At 42.4% G+C, this 26,273-nt stretch overlaps 1 protein-coding gene across 1 annotated transcript in view; it reads left to right on the forward strand.

The window, feature by feature from the left end:
* Positions 1 to 26,273, forward strand: part of stau2 (staufen double-stranded RNA binding protein 2) — an 84,104-nt gene that overhangs the window by 55,384 nt on the left and 2,447 nt on the right. Inside the window, exons 14-15 of the mRNA XM_054622583.1 lie at positions 3,202 to 3,315; positions 26,035 to 26,100. Coding sequence (XP_054478558.1) covers positions 3,202 to 3,315; positions 26,035 to 26,100 — 180 coding nt within the window. The remainder of the gene's footprint in view (positions 1 to 3,201; positions 3,316 to 26,034; positions 26,101 to 26,273) is intronic.

Consider the following 26,273-nt stretch of genomic DNA (forward strand, 5'->3'; position numbering starts at 1 on the left):
AAATTAGCTGTTTTAACCAGAATTTGGACCAATATCACAATGTGTTGAAGGGCATTAGAGTATGTAGTCCAGACCTAGTTTAAGATTTCAAAGAGATGGGGGGGAAAATAAATGTTACTTAAGCACAAAAGCAAACAAGACTTAGAGTCTACAGCCCTGTGCTAGGGATGTGTGAGTCTGTACTCATGCGCCACAGTGTCAGAAGATATACAACACAAAATATTGGACATATTAAATATTTGACCTGGAGATGTCACTAGAGGGAAAAGTCAAGGGATCCCCAAATTCTTTAGGATACTTCGTCTCCGAAACATGGATCTGTGTACCAAATTTGATGGTAATAAAGTATTAAAGTATTTGTTGAGATATTTCACTCTGGACAAAGGTGTTGTTTAGATCTCTTCTCCTTTCCAAGCCTAAAAAGTGAGGGAACCTCATGAAGAAATAAAAAAAAAAATAGAAAGCTTCAATGGCTTCAATTGCAAAAAATGAACAGAATGTGGAACAGTTGGTAGATATTTAAAACACAGCAAAGATCATTAACCAGCAGTAGGAATCGTCTTGGTTAGATAGTTTGTTTACTCTAGACACGGGCCTCCCCGCTTATGATATCCCACCCTTATCACTGCCAAACAAACATTAAACACTTACTCATTGTACATTACGTGGTTCTTTCAGATCTATCAATTAAATCAAGTAATCAAATAGTCTTCAAAATCATATGCGTGTTAGAATTTCTTTGGTTTAGGACAGCCTTACTGACATCAATCATTGTCCTCACAAAGCTTTCAAAATTCATATTTCTCAGGTCATGAAATGGCTGATTCAACAAGTTCATTTATTTAATGATAAACCTCCATGGGTATTTTGTTACACAAACTTTACCTTGTGTAAGGGACCTCCTGAACTTTGCCCCCTCATGGTCAAACATACTTATAGTAATTGGCCGTTTCCATCAACTGAACATACACATTTTTGCGCATATACACTCACGGACAATGGGAGAAGTTGGAAATTATTAGAAATGTGATATATCCAGGCATATATCTCTTTACAATGAGAGGCTGAGAGAGAGCGTCTGTTTCCTCCAGCGCCTTCAAAGGGGCCTCACCCTCGGCTGGAGGCCTGACAGCTCGCAATAGATGAACCGAGCGAAGTGCCCGCTGATCAGACAGCATGATTACACCATACATCACGGGCTCCCAACCACAGGCCTCTATTCGGCCTAAATGAACCAGCGTACTGGACAATTACACACGCACAGACAAAGGTTAATATCTTTCCAAGCACAAACACAATCCTTCACACACAGTTTGAAGGAGATTATGAAAGAAGCTGTTTGTACTCATTTTCAAACTTCTGAAACGGGATTCTTGTTACCAGACAATGATATTCTTTCCCTTTTAAAAAGTCCCCCTCTTCTGTTTTTTTCACTCCTCTCTTTACTTCTTTCGCTCCTTAATGTTGAAGTCTGGAGAATTTATTGGAGATTAACTTGTCAGAGAAGGCTTTTTCCACGGCTAACTTTACTACATTCATCATTCATACACATAACAGATAGCATTCCACAATTTATCACTGTGGGCCCATCTCGCCAGCAGGTAGGTGTGTGTGTGTGTGTGTGTGTGTGTGTGTGTGTGTGTGTGTGTGTGTGTGTGTGTGTGTGTGTGTGTGTGTGTGTGTGTGTGTGTGTGTGTGTGTGTGTGTGTGTGTGTGTGTGTGTGTGTGTGTGTGTGTGTGTGTGTGTGTGTGTGTGTGTGTGTGTGTGTCCTCTGATCTACTGGACAGAACATCACATGTTTGTGCCTATCACTGCATGCACCCTTTTATATCTCTGTGTGTTTGCACATGTTATGATGGGTTTGTGTCTTAATGGGCAGTCATCCATGTGTCTGGCTGGCTGGAGGAAACACACACACACACACACACTTTTCCACTCATGTTCATAACTCACAGAGAGACACACACAACTCGCTCTGGAAGCTTTCAGTCACAGACCATATACAGCTGCTTGTATGCCTGTTCGTGCATATGTGTATGCACAAATTCAGCCATATAGCCAACAAATTGAAGTGTATTGTAGGCCTGTCCAGTGAGAAAAGTTAATATGCTCAAAGGAAAATACAAACACAGACACATGCTTTTGTGTTGTCACATACATTTGTTGTAGTTGTGTAGAGACAAAAAACCAGCAGCCACATTCTAAATACATTTAACAGATATCAACATGAAAATGTCTTCAACACATCTTTAACATTAGCTGTTATATTGAAACGATACATTGATCTACAGAAGTATGTAAAATGGATTTATGCATCTTGGTTATGGTATTTCTTTAGTTTATTTTGGGTGTAAAAAATTCCACTCATCATTGCTCAGAAACCCTTTTCTTTATGCCTGACTTATCTGAGGTGATTGAAGTGCAGTTCATTTGTACAGAAGTAGCTTGAAGCTGTGTCATGTTCATAGCTATATGCTTCTATACCTGCTAGCTTACTTCTTCCATGTGATCATTGATGTGTAAAAGCATTGTGAATCTGTATTGTCCTCTCTCTCGTTCCTTCTGTCCTTTTTGTCTCTGCATCAGTCCGATATTTCTCTTCTTTCAGTTCTCATAGTTATTAATGCACTTTATTAAGATGCAGCTGCAGCTGTCCTGGGCATAAGTAGGCCAGGCAAACACATGCACTCGCATACACAGACATACACATGCAAACACACGCATATGCACAGAGTGAGAGCCAGTGAGAAGTAGGGCAGACAAGCAGGCAATATTACCAAAGCCCTTGGATCTCAGGAGCAGACTGTCCCAGAGGAGCATCATGTCATAACAGTCCTGATTGCACAGCATTTAGGAATGCCTGCAGAGTTAACCTCTCAATGATGAGGGGTCGCCAGTGATGTCATCACTACCCCCTCTGATGTCCCCCCCCACCACCCAAATCACACATACACACCCTTATATTCATTCCCCTCCATTGCCATCTCTGTATGGTGTGGGGTAATTGTCCACAAATGCTCTGTGGTGGCAATTAGACATGCAAGATTTACTTTCAAGCCAACCACTTCCAAAAACACAAGACTATATCCCGCTGAAAACGTTAGATGCTTCAGTTCTCTTGTCGTTTGTGCTTTGATTGATCTCTTCCTGTATTTATTTTAAGGGTAACTCAGTTTGCCTACCTTTGCCCTCTCTTCCAGGTGCAGTACAGTGATGCACAGAGTGGCAAGGATTTTGTGACCTATCTGACCCTCTCCCCTGTGCAAATGACTTTCCACGGCACCGGGAGCACCCTCCAAGCCAGCCATGACCAGGTATGTGTGTGTCTGTGTGTGTGTGTGTGTGTGTGTGTGTCTGTGTGTGTGTGTGTGTGTGTGTGTGTGTGTGTGTGTGTGTGTGTGTGTGTGTGTGTGTGTGTGTGTGTGTGTGTGTGTGTGTGTGTGTGTGTGTGTGTATGTACTGTTATCCATGTGAAGGGAGGGTGAGTGTCACACCTGTTCAATGCACTTATGTAGAAAATGGTAAATACATATAAAATATTGATCAAAGTGGATATAAACTCTAGCAGAGCCAATCTGAAAATCACCAGATAAAAAGCTATCAGCAATTTGATTGGCTGTTGCACGAAGCTGGCTTCAAACACCTTATTCAGTTTCGGGTTAATACATATGTCCGTAAAGTTTTTCAGCTGCCAACAAATTTTGTGTCAACACCAATCTTGATGCTTCGATAAATGACAACTATGTGTGAAAAATAAGAAGAATGAAGAACCGATATTTGTCCGATACCATTTACTTTTCTTCATAAATAAATACAATAAGTCAACCTTTTGTAATAAGATATATCAGGGTAAAGATACTTAGCAGTTGAATAATTAACTGTAATATTGGCGTTGTCGGAACACAAGTATATTGTAAAAAAAACAACTTAAAATTGAATTAAGTAAATGTCAAATAACAATGCCGTCTATAAGCCATTTATTGCTGCATTTTAGGGCACCGCAGTTTCCTTTCCCAGCATTAGTACAGTAAACAACGATGCCCATATGTCTGTGAAAACCCAAATGCTTGATCAAACGGGCTCTTCTCTTTAAATTCTGCTTATACTTGTTCAGTGAAGTGTAGCATGTAGTGTATATAGTGTAGTATATAGGGTATGTTGTGTCTTTGTCATGGGTCTCATCCTCTAATTAACAGAGAAGCCTCGGCTCTGTGTCTTTATTATTAATCACCAGGGCGTCAGAACCACCTGTGATAATTACCACTTATTGCATTTCTCTTTGACAAGCATCTGCCGCCAGTTCTATATGATTTTCAATCCATCAAAGTAATCCGCATCCCGAAAAAACTTGTGGCGTACCCCTCTGTCTCTCTCCCTCCCTGTCTAGTTTCCTCACTCACTCTCTCTCTCTCACGTACTCCCCATATTCAGAAGGAGGCTCTTTGTCTTGCGTTGCCCAAGCAGAAAACCAGTTGCTTACATTCTATCACCTAAACATAGGACGCCCCTTTATTCAGTAGTCTTCAAAGCTTTAATAAAGAGCCGGCCCGGCCCTGAATGGGACAGCTGACAGGGGGCTAGTGCCGCCACCACTAGCTGAGAGCCAAGCCAATATAGGCCAGGCAGGTCTGCGTCCTCTGGACCTGTTGTTGCCAGGAGCACTGGGGCATGACCGACTGTTGGAGAAGGCCTTTCTTTTACTCTTCTCAGTACAGTGAGGAGTACGACCACAAAGGGAGCAACTAACAATAAGGGGTCACCCTCAGCAGCCCCCAAACCCCGACACTTTGCTGAACACAGTAGGCCTGAAGGCGTCACTCATTGGGTCGACTCTGCCATGATGCTGCGTGGACAATGCTGGATGTGAGGATGGGTCTGTTGTTGACGTACTAATAAGGCATGTAGAGTTACCTGTAATGTGATTCCGTAGTTTCCCGTGTGTGCTGGAGCATCGATCGGATCAGATCGATCTGTCGTGTCTTGCCAATTAATAGTTCACTGGAGATCCACGTGTTTCTCAGTCCGCATGTTGGCCTTCGCACCCAAATACACAGACACACACCTTGCACTTTGATGAGATGGAGGAGTGGATTATGTGGCTAAGAAGTGATAAAAACCTTTACTGGAGCCCGTCTGTGTTGCTGTACACAGATACACATTAATGTGCGGCGACTATGGTGCGTTTCATTGTACGTCTCTGGGGGAATTTCCTGCTGTGTTATCAGCGCTGTTGTGTTTTGTTGCGGTCTTTACCGGTTGTTTAGTCTTTGTTTTGGCATCAGAGGTGGAACAAAAGCACACTGGGCTGTACATTTAAAGAGTGTTAGCTATTGATTATCACACTTAATTGGCCACCACGTGAAATTAGTATAAAACAATGACTTAAGGAAAGAACACACGTGGTGCCAAAATTTGTCACTTATTGTTAAAGAGCAAAGAAAAGATGTAACGTGATCAGCTAAACGGCTAACTGTTGAACTGCAGCAGTAGCAACAATGGCAAGCGTGTTTACTATAAATAATGGCTCAAGGGACAGTGTTCCAATTTATGGCCAAAACTTTGATGTTTAAAATAAAAGGTCATGGGTCCCTCCCACCCACGGGTGCTCCCCTCTCTGTCTCTGCCCCAGGATGGGTTTCACTAGCTATTCGTATATACATTATCAAACTTGTGTGGGGGCGCCAGAAGCCACATAAACCAAACATCCACATTTTGACATCCTCTTTTGCAGCAAGTCATATAGTTTTCACTCAGCGAACTCTTGCCTTTATAACTAAGTTTAGACTTAGAAAGAGCTAATGCAACCAGTTGCGGTTAAACCAGGTAATGTTCCCAGTTAGCGCTGTGTTAAATAACAGTACCAGTGAGTCTGGACATAAATGGAGGGGTGTGTATCTTTAACATGATAGATCAGATCTGAATAGGGAAAGAGTGTGTATTGTTGAACGGTAAACATTAGTGATCGAGAGCAGAGGTATTGTCAGTGATAATGCTCACAATGGCCTGCTCTTTATCAGCAAGTGCAAACACACACAGAAGCACCTAAACAGAAACACACACCACAGTGCCATAATCCTTGGCCTTGTGCAGACATTCCTGGAGGGCCTGTATGTGTGAGAGATATACAGCTGAGTGCTCTTTCTGACCTTATGTGCCATCCATTCGGTGCCATCTGCCAAACACATGTGAGCCCGCAGGCTGCTACGCTAGCTGAGACTCGCCTGGAGCCAAAGATGTTTGTCAATATGTTCTGCATTTGGGCTCAAAATTATTATGCTGAAAGTTTATGCAAACTACGTGTAACCCTACTTTTTGAATGCTTTTTGTAAAGCCTGTCTCGTGTTCTCAGTTCATACATGTAGCTGCTGGTTTATATTAAGGTAACCTCTTGTTTGAAGCGCCTTTGAACTAACAACCAATGAGTAACTCCGCGCTCACTCAATTGATATCTGCCAGTTACAAGGATGATTTAAAGGCCATGGCAGTGGGATATATTTAGACATTTTTTTTCCGACAGCGCTAGATGCTTTTTAGAAAGGCTTATTTCTGTGTTTGTTCTGCGGAGCTGAAGTAACTCTCTGGCAGTCCCTCTGTGGCGGCAGTGGGACACCAGGGGGGCCGAGGCCCACTGAGCTGTGTGGAAGGTGTCGCTGGTCCAACATGAGCGGCCCGCAATCGAAGATGACAGGGTGACTGTTGTCTGCCACCGGACTCTGTATGTGTTTCTCTCTCTGTGTGTGTGTGTGTGTGTGTGTGTGTGTGTGTGTGTGTGTGTGTGTGTGTGTGTGTGTGTGTGTGTGTGTGTGTGTGTGTGTGTGTGTGTGTGTGTGTGTGTGTGTGTGTGTGTGTGTGTGTGTGTGTGTGTGTGTGTGTGTGTGTGTGTGTGTGTGGAGGGTAGCTTTGCGTGCAGTTATGTCCTCAGCTGAGCCACCCCGGGTCCTAGGGGCCCTGTCTCCCACATTGTCAGCTGTGGCTGCTTAGGTTTTTCTGCAGCAATTGCACATTTTGGCTGATTTGATGTGACATGTTGAACGCAGTGTATCAGGATTAAAATGTGTTTTAGACATGCTCTCAGGTAATGAGGCCTACTGTTTTGTTTTCTTTTGAATTGCACCAGGTCTACTAAATGATCATTTTCCCTCTTGTCTTTGTAGTCTCGCTAAGCAAGGTTTTCCGTAGCCTGTCTATGAACAGACTTCACTGAGATAGTCCTATGATTCCCCTTGTGAAAAGGTCTTTCACAGGGCTGACATCACTTTGCCAAAACACCATTTGGTCACACGCTCACTCTCATCATCTTACGATGCCAGATTTCACAAACACTCACACCGTACCATGCCTTCAGGTTACACAATCCTCCCTACAGGAACACAACACTGGACAGCTCTGCTGAAATTAATTGGGCATCTGACCTTGTCCCTGGTATGTGGATTTTTGCTGCCAGCAGAGTTACGATGAGGACACAAAGGATGAAGGAACAGTGCCATAGGGGAGTGATAATGAGGACCAATGGTGAGGAGTACAATTATTTTGATGTTGCACACATTCCTGCCTTTATTCATTTGTCCTGTTGATAATAGATATAAATGACACACAAAAGAGAATGACAAGAAGACAGACATAGCTGATTCATGGTGTGTTGACTGCTGGGATGGTCTTCAGAGATCCCCCATGGAGCTCAGGAGAACAGCAGGAGAGGGAGCTGCAGAAGGGGTGGAGGTTGTACAGGCCTTGTGTTTGAAGTCTTCCTTCCCGACTGGGGGGCGCAGACGTTACCCCAGGCTGGGCTTCCTCTCAGGGGGTCCTGCAGGAGTGTTACCCAACCAGGCAGCTGTCGGACAGCCTCTCCTCCCTTCTTATCTGTCTTGTCTGTCTCCTCTTTATGTGCCAGTGTTGTGAAGCCAAACACAGCACCTGGACGTATCCTAAATCATTGTATGTTGAGAAAACAGGGGAGTGGGACCTAATCTGCATTGACATGGCCTGAAAGTTTTAAATGAATGGAGGAGACGCTTGTGACTAAACGGAAGACCTTTTTTCAGTGGTGTTTAAACCTACTGGTGTGTCAGCATTTTATTTTGTTAAGTAAGGAAGCAGGCTTCATAAAGACAACTAGAAGCTCAAACCCAGGACTTGTTTGTTTTTCAGTAGATGTATGTCCGTAGCTTTTGTTTTTTCCCCTGAACTCCCACATATGCAAAGGAGAATGTGGCTCAAAAACGTAAAATACCAAAAGCTTGAAAAAACATGGCAAACATTTGACCATAATAAAGTCACAGTAAAGTATAATGATCCAAACTTGGGCCTGCAGGAGCGTTCATCTGTTGCTTTTATGAGCTGAATCAGTTCAAAAGATCCTCAGCTACATGGAAACAGGTCCTAAATGCAAGTACTGTTAAAGCCCAATCAATGGAGTATTTAACATTATAAGATTGAATGTAGATTGGAAATTCAGTATTGAGAGTGACTTCCCAGTAAATTCATGGTTCCAGATTTACAGGAAAATGTGTTTCACAAGCTTCCTTGCTTCAGTTGTATATATATTATATGATGGTGACTATAGATCATTTATACCTGTTGCTTTACTGTAATGTGTAAAGCTCAGCTAATAATTAGTAGACTCACTATGTGCTGGCCACAGAATACAATAATGTTGACTAGAAAAGGTGATTTTTTTTCTTTCTTGGTGCCTTTTATATAGAGATTTGAATTTTAAAATGTTCAACATAAATAGGAACTTTTCTGCCAAGTGTAAAAACAAAGCATATAATATTTAACTTAGGTGAGAGCCCTTTGGCTGTGAGTTGAGGCTGGAAAAGTTAGAAATGAATCCCTATTTGAGCTGAAAATGTTTACTTGCTCTCTTTGCTTCATTAAGTAAAATGGGAGTTTTATGAGGCCTAATTTGTGTGCTAGGTTATAGCTAGTAGTTGTATAGCTAGCAGTAAAACTATCTGATATAAATATTTGTTTTAATATTGACTACTATGGTCCACGTTTCAGGAATAACGTAAATATGATCAGATGAGTTTGGAGGCACATGTTTGCAGAGCTCTCATTCTTCTCTATAATTAGCTCACATCATATAGAACCAGGGGTCCACCAGTCACAGAGACCTCCCCTGCTCCCCCTCAACACCACCTTTCAAAGGCGCTTGTACCTTGCTTCCCTCCCCAACACCACCTCACCCAGCAATCCCACTGTCAGACCCACACAACCCCTGCTGCTCCCCTTACCCAAACCCACCGTGTTCCCGCCCTGGAGAGCACAAAGTGAAGCATCCACGGAGCGATCCATCACTCCCGTCTGTCTTCCCGCATGCCCTCCTCAGGAAACACCTTTCAGACCAGGAGATTAGAGTGTGACGAGAGAGGAGAGGAGCAGTGAAAGAATGATAAAGGAGGAGGGAGAGGTGGTAAACGATCCAGAGAGGCAGCAAGAGAGAAAAAAGAGAGAGAGAGAGAGAGGGGGCCACTGGAGAAGAGGAACTGGAGAGAAATTGATTGAGTGGGGAAACACAAGATTGATGAGGACAGGGAATGAGAAAATGGGAGATAGATGTGACTATCTTTTTTTTTTTCATTGCGCACCAGGGGAAGCAACGTCCAGCGGGGAGAGAATAAACATGAACTTGCCCATTAGCGGACGTGTTGATAGCTCCAAGTGGCCCCTTGGAACGTCAGCATGTCTATTAAGGGTTGACATGGTGTGGAACTGAACACACACACACACACATGTTCGGTAACACACACATGCAAAACACTCCTGGCCTTATTTACTTTTAACATGATCTGAAAGGAAAGCAGCAAACTAGAAGTAGTCATAGGATTGAAGTATTTTGTAACACTACATCATGGCCCCTCTCAGACATGCGATCGTTTACATTATTGTGATGATAATTTAACATGTTGGTCTTGTGTCTGAATAAGCATTCATCACTTTTACGGAAAAGTCCCGACGGCTACTTACTAGGTCGGATCGCTTTCAACAGGATTGAGTTAAATTCTGGAGTAAAGGCAGACACATTAACTGCAGCAGCACAAGGAAAGGCAAACAATCATAAGTTGATTAAACACTGTGAAAGAGACAATTTTACGTTGTTGAGATCTTATTTCTCATATCAGATCACTCTAGAAAAACAATTTTCCCGTTATGGTGTGACCGTCACAGTCACAACATCACCAACATCACTATATTTCCAGTGTTCATCCATGCCATTCTTTTCTTACCATTGAATACATAGTCTACTGAATAGATACATCATTGAATCTCTAAAATGCTAAAATAATTATCACAGTCTTTCTTGTCAGAAAAACTAGGAAATGTTATTCATAATTATAAAACATTTAGAAAAATTAAGTTTATCTTCAATCTTAAAAAGCTGTAAGCATCAATTTAAAAAAAACAAAAAACAGTTGAATATCAAAATAAGCATTGAAAAAAGCTGCACTTGAAGACACCGCAAAGCCTATAGCCAACGGCCAACCGACGTTTACATTCTGCGCCTGTATGACAGGAAACAACCCCGTCAGGTAGCGGTAGTCTGTATTTGTCAATAACAACGAGAAACCGGAAGACCTAGACTGCGGATATACAAGCTGTTGTTATGATGCATATAATTCCCACAACTCTCGCTCACCACTCATCTTCACTTCAGATGGCCATGTAGTCGAGAAAATATTCCAGTATTGGAATGATCAGATGAGATGAAGATTAAAAGTGAGAAGAGCCTCCTATGTGTTCTCTTTTGTGTTCTTTTCTTGCTTCAGTTTCTCTTCTTGGGCACTGATTCGCTTTAGCTGAGCAGCCAAACGGAGTGATTTCTCTGACTGACGCACTCTGCCGTCGATTCAATCAATCGGTAAAAATGACCAGATAAGGGCCAAGGAGTCCCAAAGATAATTAGGACCACAATCTACCCTAGTGTGTCAGAGCCTTTAGGCCTGCAAGAACTCCACTGCTTACTAATGCTTTGAGTACCATGCTGTGTAATCTACACTCTCTAGCCTTATCAGTGGCTCATTAAAGAAATGAACCCACTTTGAAGGATGATTCAGCAGGTTGCTCTCACAAGAAAACAACACAACACAAGTGCTGGCTTAGCAGATGATAACTTCTGACCTGCCCTAAACAAAACTGAAATGTCTGCGTCTGCGCTCCAGGCTGTTGGCATGTTTTTGTAAAGTATGTGCTAGACAGTAACTTGACACTTTTAGGTTGTCAGAGATGTGTAAAATTGTCAGACACTCAAATATATGGTGAGCGTGACAGATGGTGTTACCCTACCTGCCAATCTGGATTAAATTCCTTAACTTTCTTTAACAAGAGTTTCTCTGAAAGCTGCATTGAAATGGGATACACGTATCCACCATATCCACAGTTATTTTTATTTGTGGCATTATTATCTTATCAGATTTTTTTTTTTTTTTAAGGAGTTGAAGTGATGACAGGAAGTATAATTTATATCTACATTTATGTGTATACAGATGAATTGTCCTCCCTGTTGCTCTCTTGTCGGACCAGGGTGATTGCTCTAAGGCAACCAAAGGTGTTACCTTCATTATCACCTCCATGCTAAGAGGACCAAGATGTTTTAGCAGTGGCCTTGCAACCTTCAGTGCTGTTAGGCTCTGTGTGTGATTTCCCACACACACAAATTTGGCCTGGATAAAGGTCTCTTAACTAATCACACCTCTCTTCACTCATCACCCCCGTGGGAGGCATAAGCAAGCCTGGCTGCTAATACGCTACCTCCCGCTCTTTTGTGGCGTCCCGGGCTCATTATCTTAATGTCATTTGATACTGAGTGATAGTTCGCCTCGCTGAAAAGGTCCCCCAGATAAGAGCCAGGTATTTCATCATTTTCCTGTGCCATCTCGCAGTGACAACATGTGAGATATGTCACCTGTGGAGAAAACACCTTTTCTAACGCCGACGCAGTTAGGTTTTCACTCCGCAAAGGTTGACATTTCCCCTTTGTTTCATAATCAGCATTATGCAAACAGTTTTACTGTCTCCTATTGTATGTAATCGTCCTAATATACGAACTGCAGTAGAGGAATGTTAAGGCTGTATTTTGAGAGATTTTGCTAAAAAGATAAATGTAAGCAGTAATAAATATTCCTCTGTATGAGCGTTTAGAAAATATTCTATTTTACACACAGTTGATATGGCCTTGTGTGTCAAGCTGCTTAATCCCCTATTCCACATGCTCCTTAGTTTACCATTGTAGGACATGGATCAAACAGAGGACCACAAACCAACACAGATGCTCAATGTCTTGTTCCACTTGTAAAGTTGCACAATGCATCACACATTGATTGTGCAACTCTCTTCGGGTAAAGCTCTGGATTTTAAAAAGCCCTTTAACTTGATATGTGACACACGTCTTGTGGTTTTAAAAAAACTTCTAAGTATTAATCATCAGAGTGCTCCAAAAGCAAATCACACACTGACAGTAATTGCAGGGATACCTCACAGGCATAAAAAAAAAACAACCACACATATACACACACACACACACACACACACACACACACACACACACACACACACACACACACACACACACACACACTGCACAATGACCTGTATTGTTGGTTGTAATTATACTCTTTTGTTGCTTCCCTGACTTAATGAAATCCAATCTCACAGATGCTTAGAGGCTATTTGTTTGTAAAAGTTGTTTTTGATTTCCATTGTACACAATATGATTAAAGTACATCTTTAGTTTAAAGTTTCTGAAATTACAAGCTATCAACTCAGATTTCCCTGACAGGTCCATAGCCGTGCAAGACGAGGCTCCTCCTGCCTGATACAGAGTTACTACAAGTGATTTATTTAACCCTAACTGCAACCATGAGGCAAAAAAGAAGAGCCTTTTAAAAAAGAAGAGCCTTTCTTTCACGGCAGTCACAAATTGGGCCCTAAATGACCCTTACTGTTCACCGGCAGGTAACGACGCTTCCAGCGGTGGGAGTCGGGTCGTTAATGTCCCATGTTAGGATCAATGCTCTGTGGCTGCGTACTGAGTTATGGAGATGAGCGTAGCGACTGGGGAATGTTTTCCTGTCTGTCTGAGGGCCCCCCTCCCTAACTGCCCCCCACCTCCACCACAACCACCTTCCTCTCATCTGGATGTTAACGCATTTTCAGGCCTCAAACAGCAGACATTTTGAAACACTCAAAACAACAGCCACATCGGGGGTTAACACCAGTTACAACCAAGGTGTCACACACTCCTGTAGTTTAAGTAAACACTCTGTCTGTGAGTCAGTGTGTGTGTGTGTGTGTGTGAGAGTGTGTGTGAGAGTGTGAGTGTGAGTGGGACTGCCCACCTCATAACAGTATCTTCATGATCTTCCAAATCTCTGTAAATAAAGTCACAAGTGGCAGCTTGTGTTCTGTTTTACATGCAAATCCAGCCCAACCATTTGCATTTAAAGGGGATAACGAAAGATTAAGCAAACCACACTGTCACTACCTAAAAGTGAGAGGAAGAAATTGCAGCGGCAAGTGAAACAAGAGATGCAGAGCATTTCTTTAAGGAAGATTGACTCTTCTGCATGTCTCAGCTAGCTGAGCAAAAGGGAGTCCTGCTCGCTCTCCTGTTTCATATGACAGCTATCACAGGCTCAGAGGCCTGCGATGATTCAGCACGCATTTATCCAGAAAATGATCTAGTGATGGGACAAATTATACAGTATTTTTACTGTCAGCAGCACAGTTTAAGTTTTATATGTGTTAACTGTTTAACAGACCCTTTTAAAGGAGTAACCAAAATGTAAACAGAAATGTTTAGGTTTTACAGGGAGATATGTGCTGGAACCAGTGACTTCCTGATGTCTCCGCTGGTTGCCTCTTTTTGCTCGTTCACACACGTCAAATAATGTTAGTTGTGTCTAGAAATATTTGGTTCATGTTTCCACATTCACAATAAGATAAATGTTTTGTGTGTTTATTTTTTTTATTTTTTTTTAATTTATGACACAATTTTTACTCCTTTTCTATATTATTATGGTTTATTGACTTGCACAACCTTTTAGTTGAGGTTGTACAGATTTTAGGGATACAAAGTATTTGAAGATTCTGCCAGAAATGACATCACAATGTAAACCCTAAATGTAAAAATACCAATGTAGGAACACAGGGGACCATTTATATTGCAGAATTCAACACAATAAAAACTGATTAAGGTGTCCCTCAAAGTTCCATTTAAGGACCCCTGATATACTCCATTCACTAACTTTTGTCATTTTTCCCAAAATTATACTGATTGCATAGAAATGTCTTTTTTTCTTTTCCCTTTATATGCTTTATGCTTTATATGTCTATATATGTCAGTGGTTTTGATTAAATGCTCTCATCGTCATTTGGATGATGTGTGTAGAAAGACTGAAACAAAACCTGTAGTCAGGAAAACATTCATTTTAAATCCATATGTAACTCATCTGGCAATGTTATGAATGCATAGAATAAAGGAAACCACAGAACGGCATTATCTCAACCATCATTTTTCCTTCTATAGAAGGATAAATGACGCACACCTCAATTTACCATGAAGGGAGGGAAATTATGTTTTGATTGCACGTCTATAGATGCTTTGTAAACTGAACATGTGCAACAGAGACATTTTTACATGACTTTCGCATGTGCCCATGTGCACACACATTGTGTTGGAATGATGGTGTAATGACTTTCCCAATATGGTGTGATTTATTGTACATGCTTTCAAGTGAGAGGTATAATGCAGCATAGTTACTAAATAAACATTTGTTTTAGAGGCCCTGTTTTCCTCCGGGACATCCTCTAGTCTTTATTTCCCTCTACTTCTCTTTTAACCCGAACACATTCTCTATCGTGACACTCTGTTTCAGCCCCACATGCACATCTCCCTTGTGCCCGGTGAGTAAACGTGGAACCGTGTGAGCTTTCAGGAGGACTTTGAAATGAGACATGGCTGGGACATCAGAGGACTCTGCCACTCTCAATGAAGCCTGCTTGATTTATAAGAGAGCAGGGAGTGGGGGGTTGTTTCCAGAGGCACACAAGGCCATGAGGTCCTCCATTAGTACCCTGACCCCTGTTTCATGGGACCAACCGCTGCATAAGAGGAGAGGGAGGAGAAGAATGGAGGGATGGATGGATGGTGGACATGGGGGGGCTTGTGTGTGAGGGTCGTCTTTTCTTTTTTACCACAGAGAGTCTGCTATTTACATTTCCACTGCAGAGAAGGCAGCAGAAATGAGAAACCCTAGCTCGGTCATTTGTCAGTGGCCTGTGGTGTCCTGACTTAAACGTCTGCTTGTTGCTTGTGTCCTGATCCCTCGCTCAGGCCTGGCTATGCTCCCTCTTTTACGATTCCACTCACAGTTTTACTGTCCGCAATGTAATTAGCTGTGTCTTAATCACGTGTTAAAGCGCACCGCCTTCCTGGTGTTTACTGTCTGTTTACCATGCTGTAAAAATGTGTGAGGTGGCTCGTAAAAACTTGCCCACAGAGGTTTAAGTACTCTCTCCTTTTGTGGATAAAATCAAAGCATCACTGCCTAATAATGAGTTATAGCCTCTGTACTGTGCCTGGCAGGAAACTGTAGCATTGATGCAATGTGCATCATTTTTTTAGATTGTAAGGGGTTGACATTGCCACATCTTTTAAACAATTTGGACACTTGAAGAAAATTACACCATGTCGGGAGAATTTGACTTAAAAAAATCTGTTCCAGTCATTTCATTTTGATCTATAAATTATTTTGTTTCTGTTGTCCAAGCCATTATAAAGAAATATGACATTAATGGTTTCTTATTTGGCTGAAATGGTGGCCTACATTACTTATCTAATTTCCTTTTATTTCCAACTTTGCAGAAGATAATGTGTTATTGCTTTTATTTTGCATGTGAGGCACACCGCGCCTATGTCAGTCTATGTTTGCTCATCATGTCAACCATTCTGTGTTCACAGAATGAATCCGTATCATGGCTTTGTTTCTCTTAAGATTGGTTCCTGTTGTTTTTGAACACTTTGTGACAGGCCTGTCGGTTTTAAACTAACTTGGTAATGGCATTATGCTAACGTTTTAAAGAGACATATGTTTTCAGTGTGCATTACGTTACGTTTTTCCCCATCGTGTTTCCATCTTTGCCTAGTTAGTGTGGCCCCTGGACCTTTTCATCAGAGAACCAGACTGGTTGGAGGAGCCTCACCCGGCAAGGACTTGATATAAGCATGCTGGAATTTATTGTTTTCAGTAAACATGCGTTATACATAATGTCTATATAGTACACACTGCCAGTTGCCATAGAAACAGAGAAGGGTTTTCATAACACTTCAAGGGCTCCCTTAGGAGTGATGGGTCTAAATCGACCCCTCTAACACACAAACGTGAAGGGCCACTCAGGATTTTGTGGATTTAGGTACATGACAAAATGTCCATCCCTATCTTATAGGCCCAGCGAGCATGCTGGGTAATGAGAAACAGTCACGGCCCTTGTGGGGATCCATAGCAAATTATAAAACACAGCAACAGGTTTTACTGGCGTGTCCCTTGTGTGTACGAGGTGATTAAAAGTCAGCGCCGAGCGGAGCTTAGGGAGCTACAAGAAGGAAGAGACAAGAGGAAAAAGGTGTAAAACGCTGTCTGACTGCGTGTCCTCTCTTGTTACTGGAGCCCTTGTCCACCAGCCATACTCTCTCTCATACACACTGCTGTGTCTGACAAGGAAATATAAAGGGCTCTTGATGGAGAGTTGGGGATTATTGCATGCAGCTGGCGGCTGTCACAGTAAGACACTTAGCCCCTCACCCTTCATCTTAACCCTTTCATATACTACATCCCCATGTTCCTCTTTTTTGCCTTTCCACACCTGTAAGTCTCCTCTGTAAATCCAGTCACCCTTTTTTGTTGGTCTAAAGGGGTCAGTACGCTTTCAACAAAGTGCTTATGGGATCACTATGCAGCGTCTGAAACCCCCTCCCTCCGTACCTTTCCAAATGTAGGAATTTCGGTCATTATATCTGCACAACATGTTGCACTAGCATCTTTGTCTCAATCATAACTCACACTGAGGTTATGAGCGCAAGACAACCAGCAGCTGTTGTCAGTATGAGGGAAGTGGAGGCTTTAAAAACGACTCTATAATGTGAAGTTGCTGCTCCGATGACTCATCGGATCTGTCTCTTCATTTGTTAGGACCGTATTTAACACAAACGGTATTTTAGCTTCCATCACTTACCCTGAAAAAAATGATGAAAGATAATTGGATTCCAATTTTAAGGGAAGTGCTGATAACAGCCAAAAATGCTCTTTGACATCCAGGCTGATATCCTCACTAGTGATTGATACGGCACACTGCTGTATCTTTACTAAGTTAATTATGTATGCAAATAGGGGGGAAGTGATTGAGACCTTTGATTCTAGCTCTGGTGTGAGCTGCCCATGCTTCCATGCTGTAGACAGACAAGGTAGTTGCCTCTGGTTATGTAGCAGCCAGGCAGCAACCACAGCCATCAGTTCTCATCCCCATACAACCCTGTTTGTATCGCTGCCGACTTCATCGCCAAGCAGATAGTACAAGTTTGTCATTTTGAATTCAGCACAAGGAAAATTGGCAGGAAAAGAGCAGTTAAAAGGATCATGCGGTCGATCTTTGACACAGAGAGAAAAGTGGAAAGAAAAGCGAGATTAGGAGGAAGAGAAGAGCAGAAAAGAGAGAAATGGGACGCCCCTCGGGACCGATGACTATCGCTCCGACGATAAGAGAGCGAGTGCCTGAAGGCTGGCTTTTCTTCCCACAGCTTTTTGTGTTTCCCCTAGAGCAACTCGAGGCCAATTGTTCAGGATTAAAGAAGCTTCTCCCTCTGGCATAGAGACGAGGATCTCTGCAGGTGGAGATGAGGTGATGTAACACTGCCTTGGAGTCACTGGGGAAACCTCATGGAAGCAGACATTAACCATAGAGGACAGTCAGATGGATGTATCCCAAATCTCCCACCATGACTTTACTATACGCACACAAAGTGAATTTCCAGTTCAACATTTGATGATCTCTTTGGCAACCCCTATTTGGGAAGCATCTTCAATCTTTTCAATGACTTATAGACACAGAAATGTCAACGAAGCAACATTTCTGTTTGTCGTCTATAGAGGCGAAGCGTAATTTGTGAATGAAATAGTTTTGGTTTGTAGGATGAGTCGTAAAGGAATAGTTCACCCAGACTACTCCTCATTATTCATGTTCCGTCGGTTTATGTTAGTCAGCGGTCATGTTGGTGAGTCACTGGCCTTGAGGCAGTTTTTCTCTTTTTACCCAATATCTTCACAGGCAGTAGTCCCATTACTAAAGCATTCTTCATGCCCCATATCTCATCTCATGCTGTATTTAGTCACTGATTCATCAGCAACCTTGGAATAAATTTGCAATATTGAGGATGGATGAACATAGGCTCCCCTGCGTAACTTCCTGTGGGTGGCAGATTCCTTTGAAAGGGAGGTTAGACATGATAAAAATGTGTCATCTTCCCTATTCTTGATGAAAAGGGAAAGTGTCATACTTTCCCTTTTCTCTCTTCTTTGTCAAAAAAAGGTTTTAAAATAGTTATATATGCTTTTTAAAGTATTTTAGGTAAATTATTATGGATGATCACAACTTTTCTATTGTGTAATAATTATTCACACAACAAGTGATGTTTGTTTTTGACAAATATACTAATAAACACTATTAACTCTTCATTGCTTGTACTGGGTATAAATACTAAATAGTGTTACCAATTAAACTTGTTCACTTTTCATTGCTGTTATCCTATATTATATGATATAGCCTATAATTGTCATGTGATGTTATAACATCAAAAATAACCAAGATCAACAATCTGTTTCTTGACTAAGTTTGATTGTGGCATACGAGCACAGTGTTATCATAGAGGCCGTCTCCGGCTGTATCTGCTTTTCCTCTGAGAAGCTTTGCTGACAAGGCAGGAGTTTGGTATGCTGAGGTGCTTCTGCTCCTCGCCCTTTGCCCATATGTTTTGTATTACGCCCTAGGAGGTGCCATGCTCAGCAGCTCGGTGATGGGAGGGGATAAAGCAGGCCTCTCCGGCCCAAATGACGCATGACATGGCGCTGCGCCCTGGGCCCTTATTTATGGCTTCCCATGTCAGCGAAGGCCTGCTCCCCTGGGGAGCCCCACGGCCGTTACCCACTAACTTAGCTCAGCCAGCCTCCAGTGCTCATCTGAAGCCTGGGAGACACACATAAGAACACACACACTATCCACTGTAGGAATTCCGATCACTGAAATATAGCAGCATGCACACGTGACTGAGAAGTATGCATAAATCAAATAGATTTCCTCATAGAGAAGGTTTATTTAGCTGTGCAACGTTCATAGCGACACTGTTTCACAAGAAGTGAAACTTCAGAAGAATTAACGTCATGTCAGGCTGCAGCTTCTCCACCGACCGGCACACACTGCCTCTTTTATCAATCCTCTGATGTGGAAGAGGATGTGAAATCTGGAGAGAGAGTGAGGAAGAGATTTGGTGAGAGGATCTGAATACATTTTCTCTGTAGTAACTCAAGAATCCATGTACATATCACACCGCATTAACAAATAAGACGCATAGACTGCAAGCACTCATGCACACACAGGTGCTCTCCACGAGCTATGCGGGAATATTCCAGTGATCCCTGTCCAGGGTTTTGATGTGGGTAGAAGGAAAATAAAAAGAATTTAGAAGACACGAAAGCCAAAGGATGAGAAGAAGTTAGAGAGTAGTTGACAGAAGAAGAAAAAAGGAGAAGAGGAAAATCTGCAACAGGTAACGTTTGAAAGAATTTAATGAACATCAGAGAAAGATGTGACGTGACAACAGGGTTAACACAGGACAAAAAGATGGCTGGGGTGTTCTCCTCCCTGGATCTCATGTTTCTTTCTGCTTTGGGGAGTGAGCGCAGAAAGAGGGAGCACTGTCAAGCTTTTTATGTGGCCTTTTGAAAACCGAACAAGCCCTCTCCAGAACAATATATCCAGCTTCAGAACTTCTTTGATAACAGGCCACTCATTTTTCCAACTTCCCAGGTTCCTGACTGTAAAACACCCTGTTTGAAATCCACTCTGTTCATTGTTTAGTCTAGTGGAAGTCCCTTAGATCATCCTCATAAGCAGCCGTCCTGCATCCCCTTCATGTTCCAAGTCCCCCCCTCCCCTAGCAGCAGCTCAGACCCAGCCACTCGACATTAATCTGACACTTTCTGGTTATTATTAAGACCTGACAGCCAGCGTCCTATTGCATAATAAGTGGATTAATGGGGATTGTACAATTGAGGAAACAAAATCGAGTAGTTTGGGTTATGGTTGATCCACCCCAGATCTCTGGCTCTAAAATAAAAGTGTTTTGTGAAACAACGCTGTGGTTTGTGTTTATCAGTGGTGGAGTGGTCCTTGGTAGAAGTAGAGATGTGTAAAACTGTTCCTGTAAACCATGCAATGCTCTGCTTTGTTCAGCCATAACAGTGTGTACTGACTCTGCCATGCTAGTACGCTTGCATGACACAACATAACACCACATCACTAAGCCTTTAAATGTATCTCTTAAGCTGTTTTTGTTTCATAGCTGTATACATGCCAACATGCCTCTTAGTGCACCTGTAGAGCCGTTAACAGATAGTTTCCAGTCCTGCCAAAGGCAATAAGAAAAAATTGTCTGGAAAGAGACCAAACATTCCCTCTCGCCAGTGTCTTGCTGCCATAGATAATGTGAATGTCTAAACACACGACTTACACAATGATGTAGGATCAAAGCAACGATAGGAGGCTGCCACTGATGCTCTTAGCCTGGATTTAAGATTAGAGCAGAGTTTGTGTAGTCCAGCTGGTCAGTACAGAGCCGGAGAAAGCCCTGGGAGTCTGGATCGGCTAGGTAAAGAGGGAAATGCCACACTGTACTACTGAGATTGGGTCATTGGGTTAAACCTTAAGCTGGTGTCTGTGCTTTCATGTGGCCTCCAGCATAGCAGAGCCAGGATCTGATCTGATAAAGAGAACATTCAAACTAGGCTAACTTATCTCTTTCTTCTACTGCTCTGAAGATTCAGAGTAGGAGGAGAGAAAGAGATGCGAGTATGTGAGAGTGAATGATGTGCTGGTGGTCTTCACATCATTAGGACCTCCCTGGTGTCTTTGATGGCTGCTCAGGGCCAGAGGGTGAAGTGATGGAGATCGAAGAATTGAAGCCTCCTTCACCTCCTCTCTCAGCTTCCTTACCCACCAAACATTTATTTTTCTGCTCCTTTTCCAGCCTTAACCTCCACTTTCTCTTCCCCTTGTTTTTTTTTGTTGTTTTTTTAACAACTTTATTTACACCTTTTCCTCAGCCAGCCTCCCATTCCCCATAATGTCTTCATTGCCGCCCCAGAACCAAGTACTCCAGCAGTGAGAGCTGACACATGAGTCTGATTTGTCAGGGTCAGTGTGATCCAACGATCCATCAGATCCATCAGGCCGGTGCCAGGGACTCCTGGGGGACTGGGCCTTTGTTTGGCTAAGCCGCTGACGGAAGCGGAGCCTCTGTTGGGGAAGCCATTAAGAGCGCAGCAGGCCCAGAAAAATGAGCTTCCCTTGTCAATCCACATCAGGAGCTCGGCCACGGTCGCAGATCCTCCTCAGACGCCATCACATTCGACCGCTGTTTGTCCAAAGCCTTTGAACTGGGGACAGCTAGATAGATAGATGAATGTGTCAAGTGGCTGTGGGGCGCTTCAGGTTGTCTCCCAGTCTTGGATTGATGGAGACTGCTGGGTTGTTATCTGAAGTTGTGTTGAGGAAATGATAGGTGAAGAAGGAGCGATGAGGCTGACTTCAGTGCTCCATAGTAAATTTAAGGGGCTGTGTTAGTATGGGCACGCTGTCATAGGTACTGGCGAGAAGATGAAAGACGATCCAGGAGATCTAGTTTGAGTCTTGACGATTGCTAGGTGAAAACGACAAAGCTGTTCTCATTAGAAGGTTTCTAATGTGCGTTTGTTTGCATTTCCAGATGACAATGAATTGTGCTGCGGCAAAGGTTTTTTTTTTTGGGGGGGGGGTTTGCCAAACAATCCAGTACTTTGTTGTTTGAGCCCCCTGCATTAGCCCCCCCCCTGCTGTGCCAATGCAGTAGTTTCATTGAAGTGAATGAGGCACTGTTTTTTTTTAGCAATGCTAATGTTGATTGGAAGCTTCCACTATACTCCATGAGAATATGAGAAATACGTATCATATGGTTGGTCAGCTCTTTTTCATTCTTTACACAACTCTATGAATGCCTTCCAGGAGAGACAGTTTGAGAACGTGTCATTATACCCATGTTTAAAACGAATAATGGGTCTTTCAGCTCAGTGACGGATAGCTTTATGAGTGTGGCCATTCTGAACCACTTCAGATACGATAAGAGGAAACTTAAATCCAACTATTTCATTTCTAGCTTAACCCAGACCCCAGATTTAGTAAAAGCCCTTAGTGGCCGATTAAACATTTTTTTCAGTTTCAAGCATCCATTTCAAAAGCCTCCCGCCATTCCATTACTCTCCCATTTGTGAATGACTCGGCATCCTCTCTGCACATTGTCTCCTTAACCACCTCTTACTCTCTCTTTGTCCCATGACAGAGATGGAACACCTCCACCTTGCGTAACTCAGCCTCAGACTAAACATACTCCTCTGGTGTTGATGCATCAGTGTAGCGGCTGCCTCTTACGATGGCCAACTTATCTCATTAGAAAAATAATGATTTCACTGGCTGCCATTTCCACAGATAGCCCCAGTATTTGTCTTAGGCTCTGGGTCCTTCGCTGAGCTGCTGGGCCCAGGGATTGGCTGCCACGGCCCTCATGCCTGCCTGTCGTATATCAGCAGCGCTGCCACCGCCAAGCCTCTGATTTATGGCTGTTTGTCTCCAGTCAGCACCCCCACCACCACCACCACCACCACCACCCCTACAACAGATGGGCTCTAGCTATTTACTCAGGGAGAGAAAAGTCCCAAACCGAATAAATACAACAAACAAAAGGTAATTATGGAGAAGTTGGTTGTGATTACAATTTATTGGTCACCAGAGAAAACAGAGATTGTTCTGTCCCGGTTGTTTATCAGGTGTGACCTGATCATTTGTCCTGGATATATCTGGCTGCGTTAGGTTTCCCTCTTATCTTAATTCTTTTTTCCGCTTTAGTATGTGTGGACAGTCCTGGCCATTGTTAGACGGCACTTTAAACATATAAAAACACTTATATCAAGAATCCTGAGATGATTTATGTTTATTAACAGGGTAATTGTGAAAACATTCCTTCAGCTGTCATGTTCTACAGGGTTGTCGCCTTAAATCTCTGCAAGTATATCCAAGCTCTAAATCTCAGTGGCTGTCAGATCTTCACAGAGAAAAAAACACATTGCACCATAAATTGTCTGTTACTAAGTTCTTACTTAGAGGGGCTCCAGTTGATTTCTGAGTCTCTGGAGAAAGACTTTCAGTATTAACCAAACGATATCAATTTTTCAAACCAGTCCTACTATATTGTTGCACATTTTTCAGTACCTGTAAGCATTAGTGGGGTTTTTTTTTCTCAATTTGATGGATTCAAACCAGATTTTGACCCTTGCACCTGTCAGTCATAAATTATGATTCCTGGTTTATGTTACTCATAATCTGAAGTTAAACACTTAGAAAATTATTTTGGATGTGAGCACACAGGTGATAGAGTGTAACATCCTCCTCTACGTATTGCATTCCACAGAGACACATTGATACGCTGTGCAGTGGGATTTATATTTTCTCAGGATTAAAGCGTGATAAAGGCATCCACTAACTTCTTATGAACTTGAATACAGACAGTTATTCACATGGAGACGTCTCTGTCTGTGAGCGTGTCAGAAAAATGTCTACCATTCAGCTATTCTTGTGGGGAGAATTTAATTTGTCAGCACCAGCTGATATAACTAATAAGAATAGAGCACAGATTGATGTTGGTGGGCTCCATAATGAGGAAAACTCAGCCAGTCGTCACATCTCACTCATCTACTGAGCGGAGCCACGTATGCCTTATCCAGCCCCTGATTAACTAGTGATAGAGTGTAAAGGATCCAGGCAAGGTCTCATACCAGATGTGTGTAAAATAATAGAAGGAAGCTAGAAGAGGTGATGTAATTTGTTTTTAAAATGTTTTTTTGTGTGTAGTTTTTCTTTTTCAACAGTAATGTTCCCTTTATGTTAAGTTCTATTTATCAATACTCTTATCTTATTTATTTTATAGCTAATACATTATTTACTATGAAGATAGACTATACAGTATTTTTCATAATTACTGTTAGATGACTCATCATTTCAGCATAAGAATATTTTAGATGCAGTTTATAAAAATATCCACCCAAATAAAATAACTACAAAATCTACAATAATGACGGAATGCATTAATAAATTCAACATGACTAACTAAAAAAAAAAAAAAAAAAAAATGATATGAAACATGCAATCAAGATGCAGATAAATCATTTTAATGCAAATTAGTAGGTAATTACGCAATTAACTCAGCTAGATAATCATCCACACTAAATCACACTGATATGGGCCTACCATCTTAAATTGGTGTGTTTTCGAACAACACGTTTTTAAATGAAAATGAATTATCAACCATTTGAAACCAGTGAAACTCACAGTGATAAACATTTGTAAGCATTTGTAAATCCTCGTTAGACAGCATGATCACAGAATAACAGATTGAGTTCTTATTGCACGGATACTGAATGAGCAATACACTGTATTTAAACGGCGGTCATTCATGCTGGTTGGTATGGAGATCTGCGGTGCCAGATCCAGTAGTGTCAGTTCTGGTGGGTGATATATTCCCCAGCTATCCCGTCTCCTCCAACACGGAGGGAGAGAGGGCAAACACATCTGGAGCCAATCTTTAGGATGGAGAAAGGATCTGTGTCAGGATCGGATCTGCAACCTGGTTAAGATCTCTGAAACAGCTCTTCTCTAGAAGTGGTCTGCAAGTGGTTTCCGCTTGTGACATTAATTGGGTTTTTATTTATTTTTGTGGGTGGCGATGGTTTTAGCTCATTGGTTGTCACTAGTGTCACTACAGGCGTGGATTAGCGCTCAGAAGTTCCAAAATGTCCAGAAAGTTTCCCTAAAACACCTCTGCCTCTCAGGTTTCATCTGTTATTTTGTTTATCTTCCAGTCCCACTTCACATAGCATATGTGTCAGTCTGCACTGCACCTCTCGACTCCCACACATGTTGCGTATATTATGATAGCAGGCTGGACCCTCCTCACATCACCAGCAGCCCCTCTCGCTGGCACAGACAGGCGTGCGATGAGCAGGAAGGAAATGACCTCATGGCGTTTCTGATTGAGGCTTGGCACAAGGCTCCAGTGAATTATTTGAGTAGCGGAAATTCATGGAAATACAGATAGGATATAGTTTTTTTTAATTACATGGCATTAGATCGCTTCACATGGTTGGTTGTGATTATGAACTAAATGTGCAACAAACTGTTAATTCAAAGCTATTTCCTTGAAAGTGTTAGGCAGTGAAAGTCTCATTTTGCACATAATTAAGTCATTAAACAATTAGCAATACAAATGTTCCACACACTTGTCTATTTTCCCTTATTTAGTGTGGGTTTTGGGCTACACAGTTAAGATTCTGTTTGTTGTATTACCTTTTATAATGTATTGGTATTTCAGACCTGCTGCTATTTGTTTAGCTGTGGTCACAGAGAATACAGATGTCACTCAGACTGACTTAGGAAAAAAATGCAGAGCAGCCAAAACATAAAGTGGAAATGTTAACCCAATAACGCTAGATAAACAGCCAGCGAAGAGGAGCCAAAGACAACAGAGAACGAAGGGAAAGTGTCCTGCTGGCATCAGGTTTCCCAGAGTAAGTGTTATTTGAAAAGCAGCTGAAGGGTGACACTCACTCTCCTCCCACCCAATCTCCCTCTCTCCCTCCTCCCGCACTCACTCGACCATCTGTTGTTCCCTCTCTTCTCAGGCTGCTCTAAGTGCCTTGAAACAGCTGTCGGAGCAGGGACTGGACCCGGTGGATGGCCCCATCAAGGTACGGTAGGACACGGATCTAAAGCGATAAACGCAGACAGACGCTCCACACCTCACTCAGTGTTGGATGTTTAATAAATCGGCCAATCAGGGCGGACAGATGATTGTCTAGGGAACCGGCAGATGTGCGTGTGTGTCTGTGCAAATCCGGCTTTTTGGAAATCCTCAGCGCTG

Source organism: Anoplopoma fimbria, chromosome 21 (assembly GCF_027596085.1).
Source record: "Anoplopoma fimbria isolate UVic2021 breed Golden Eagle Sablefish chromosome 21, Afim_UVic_2022, whole genome shotgun sequence".
NCBI classification, from domain to species: Eukaryota; Metazoa; Chordata; class Actinopteri; order Perciformes; family Anoplopomatidae; genus Anoplopoma; species Anoplopoma fimbria.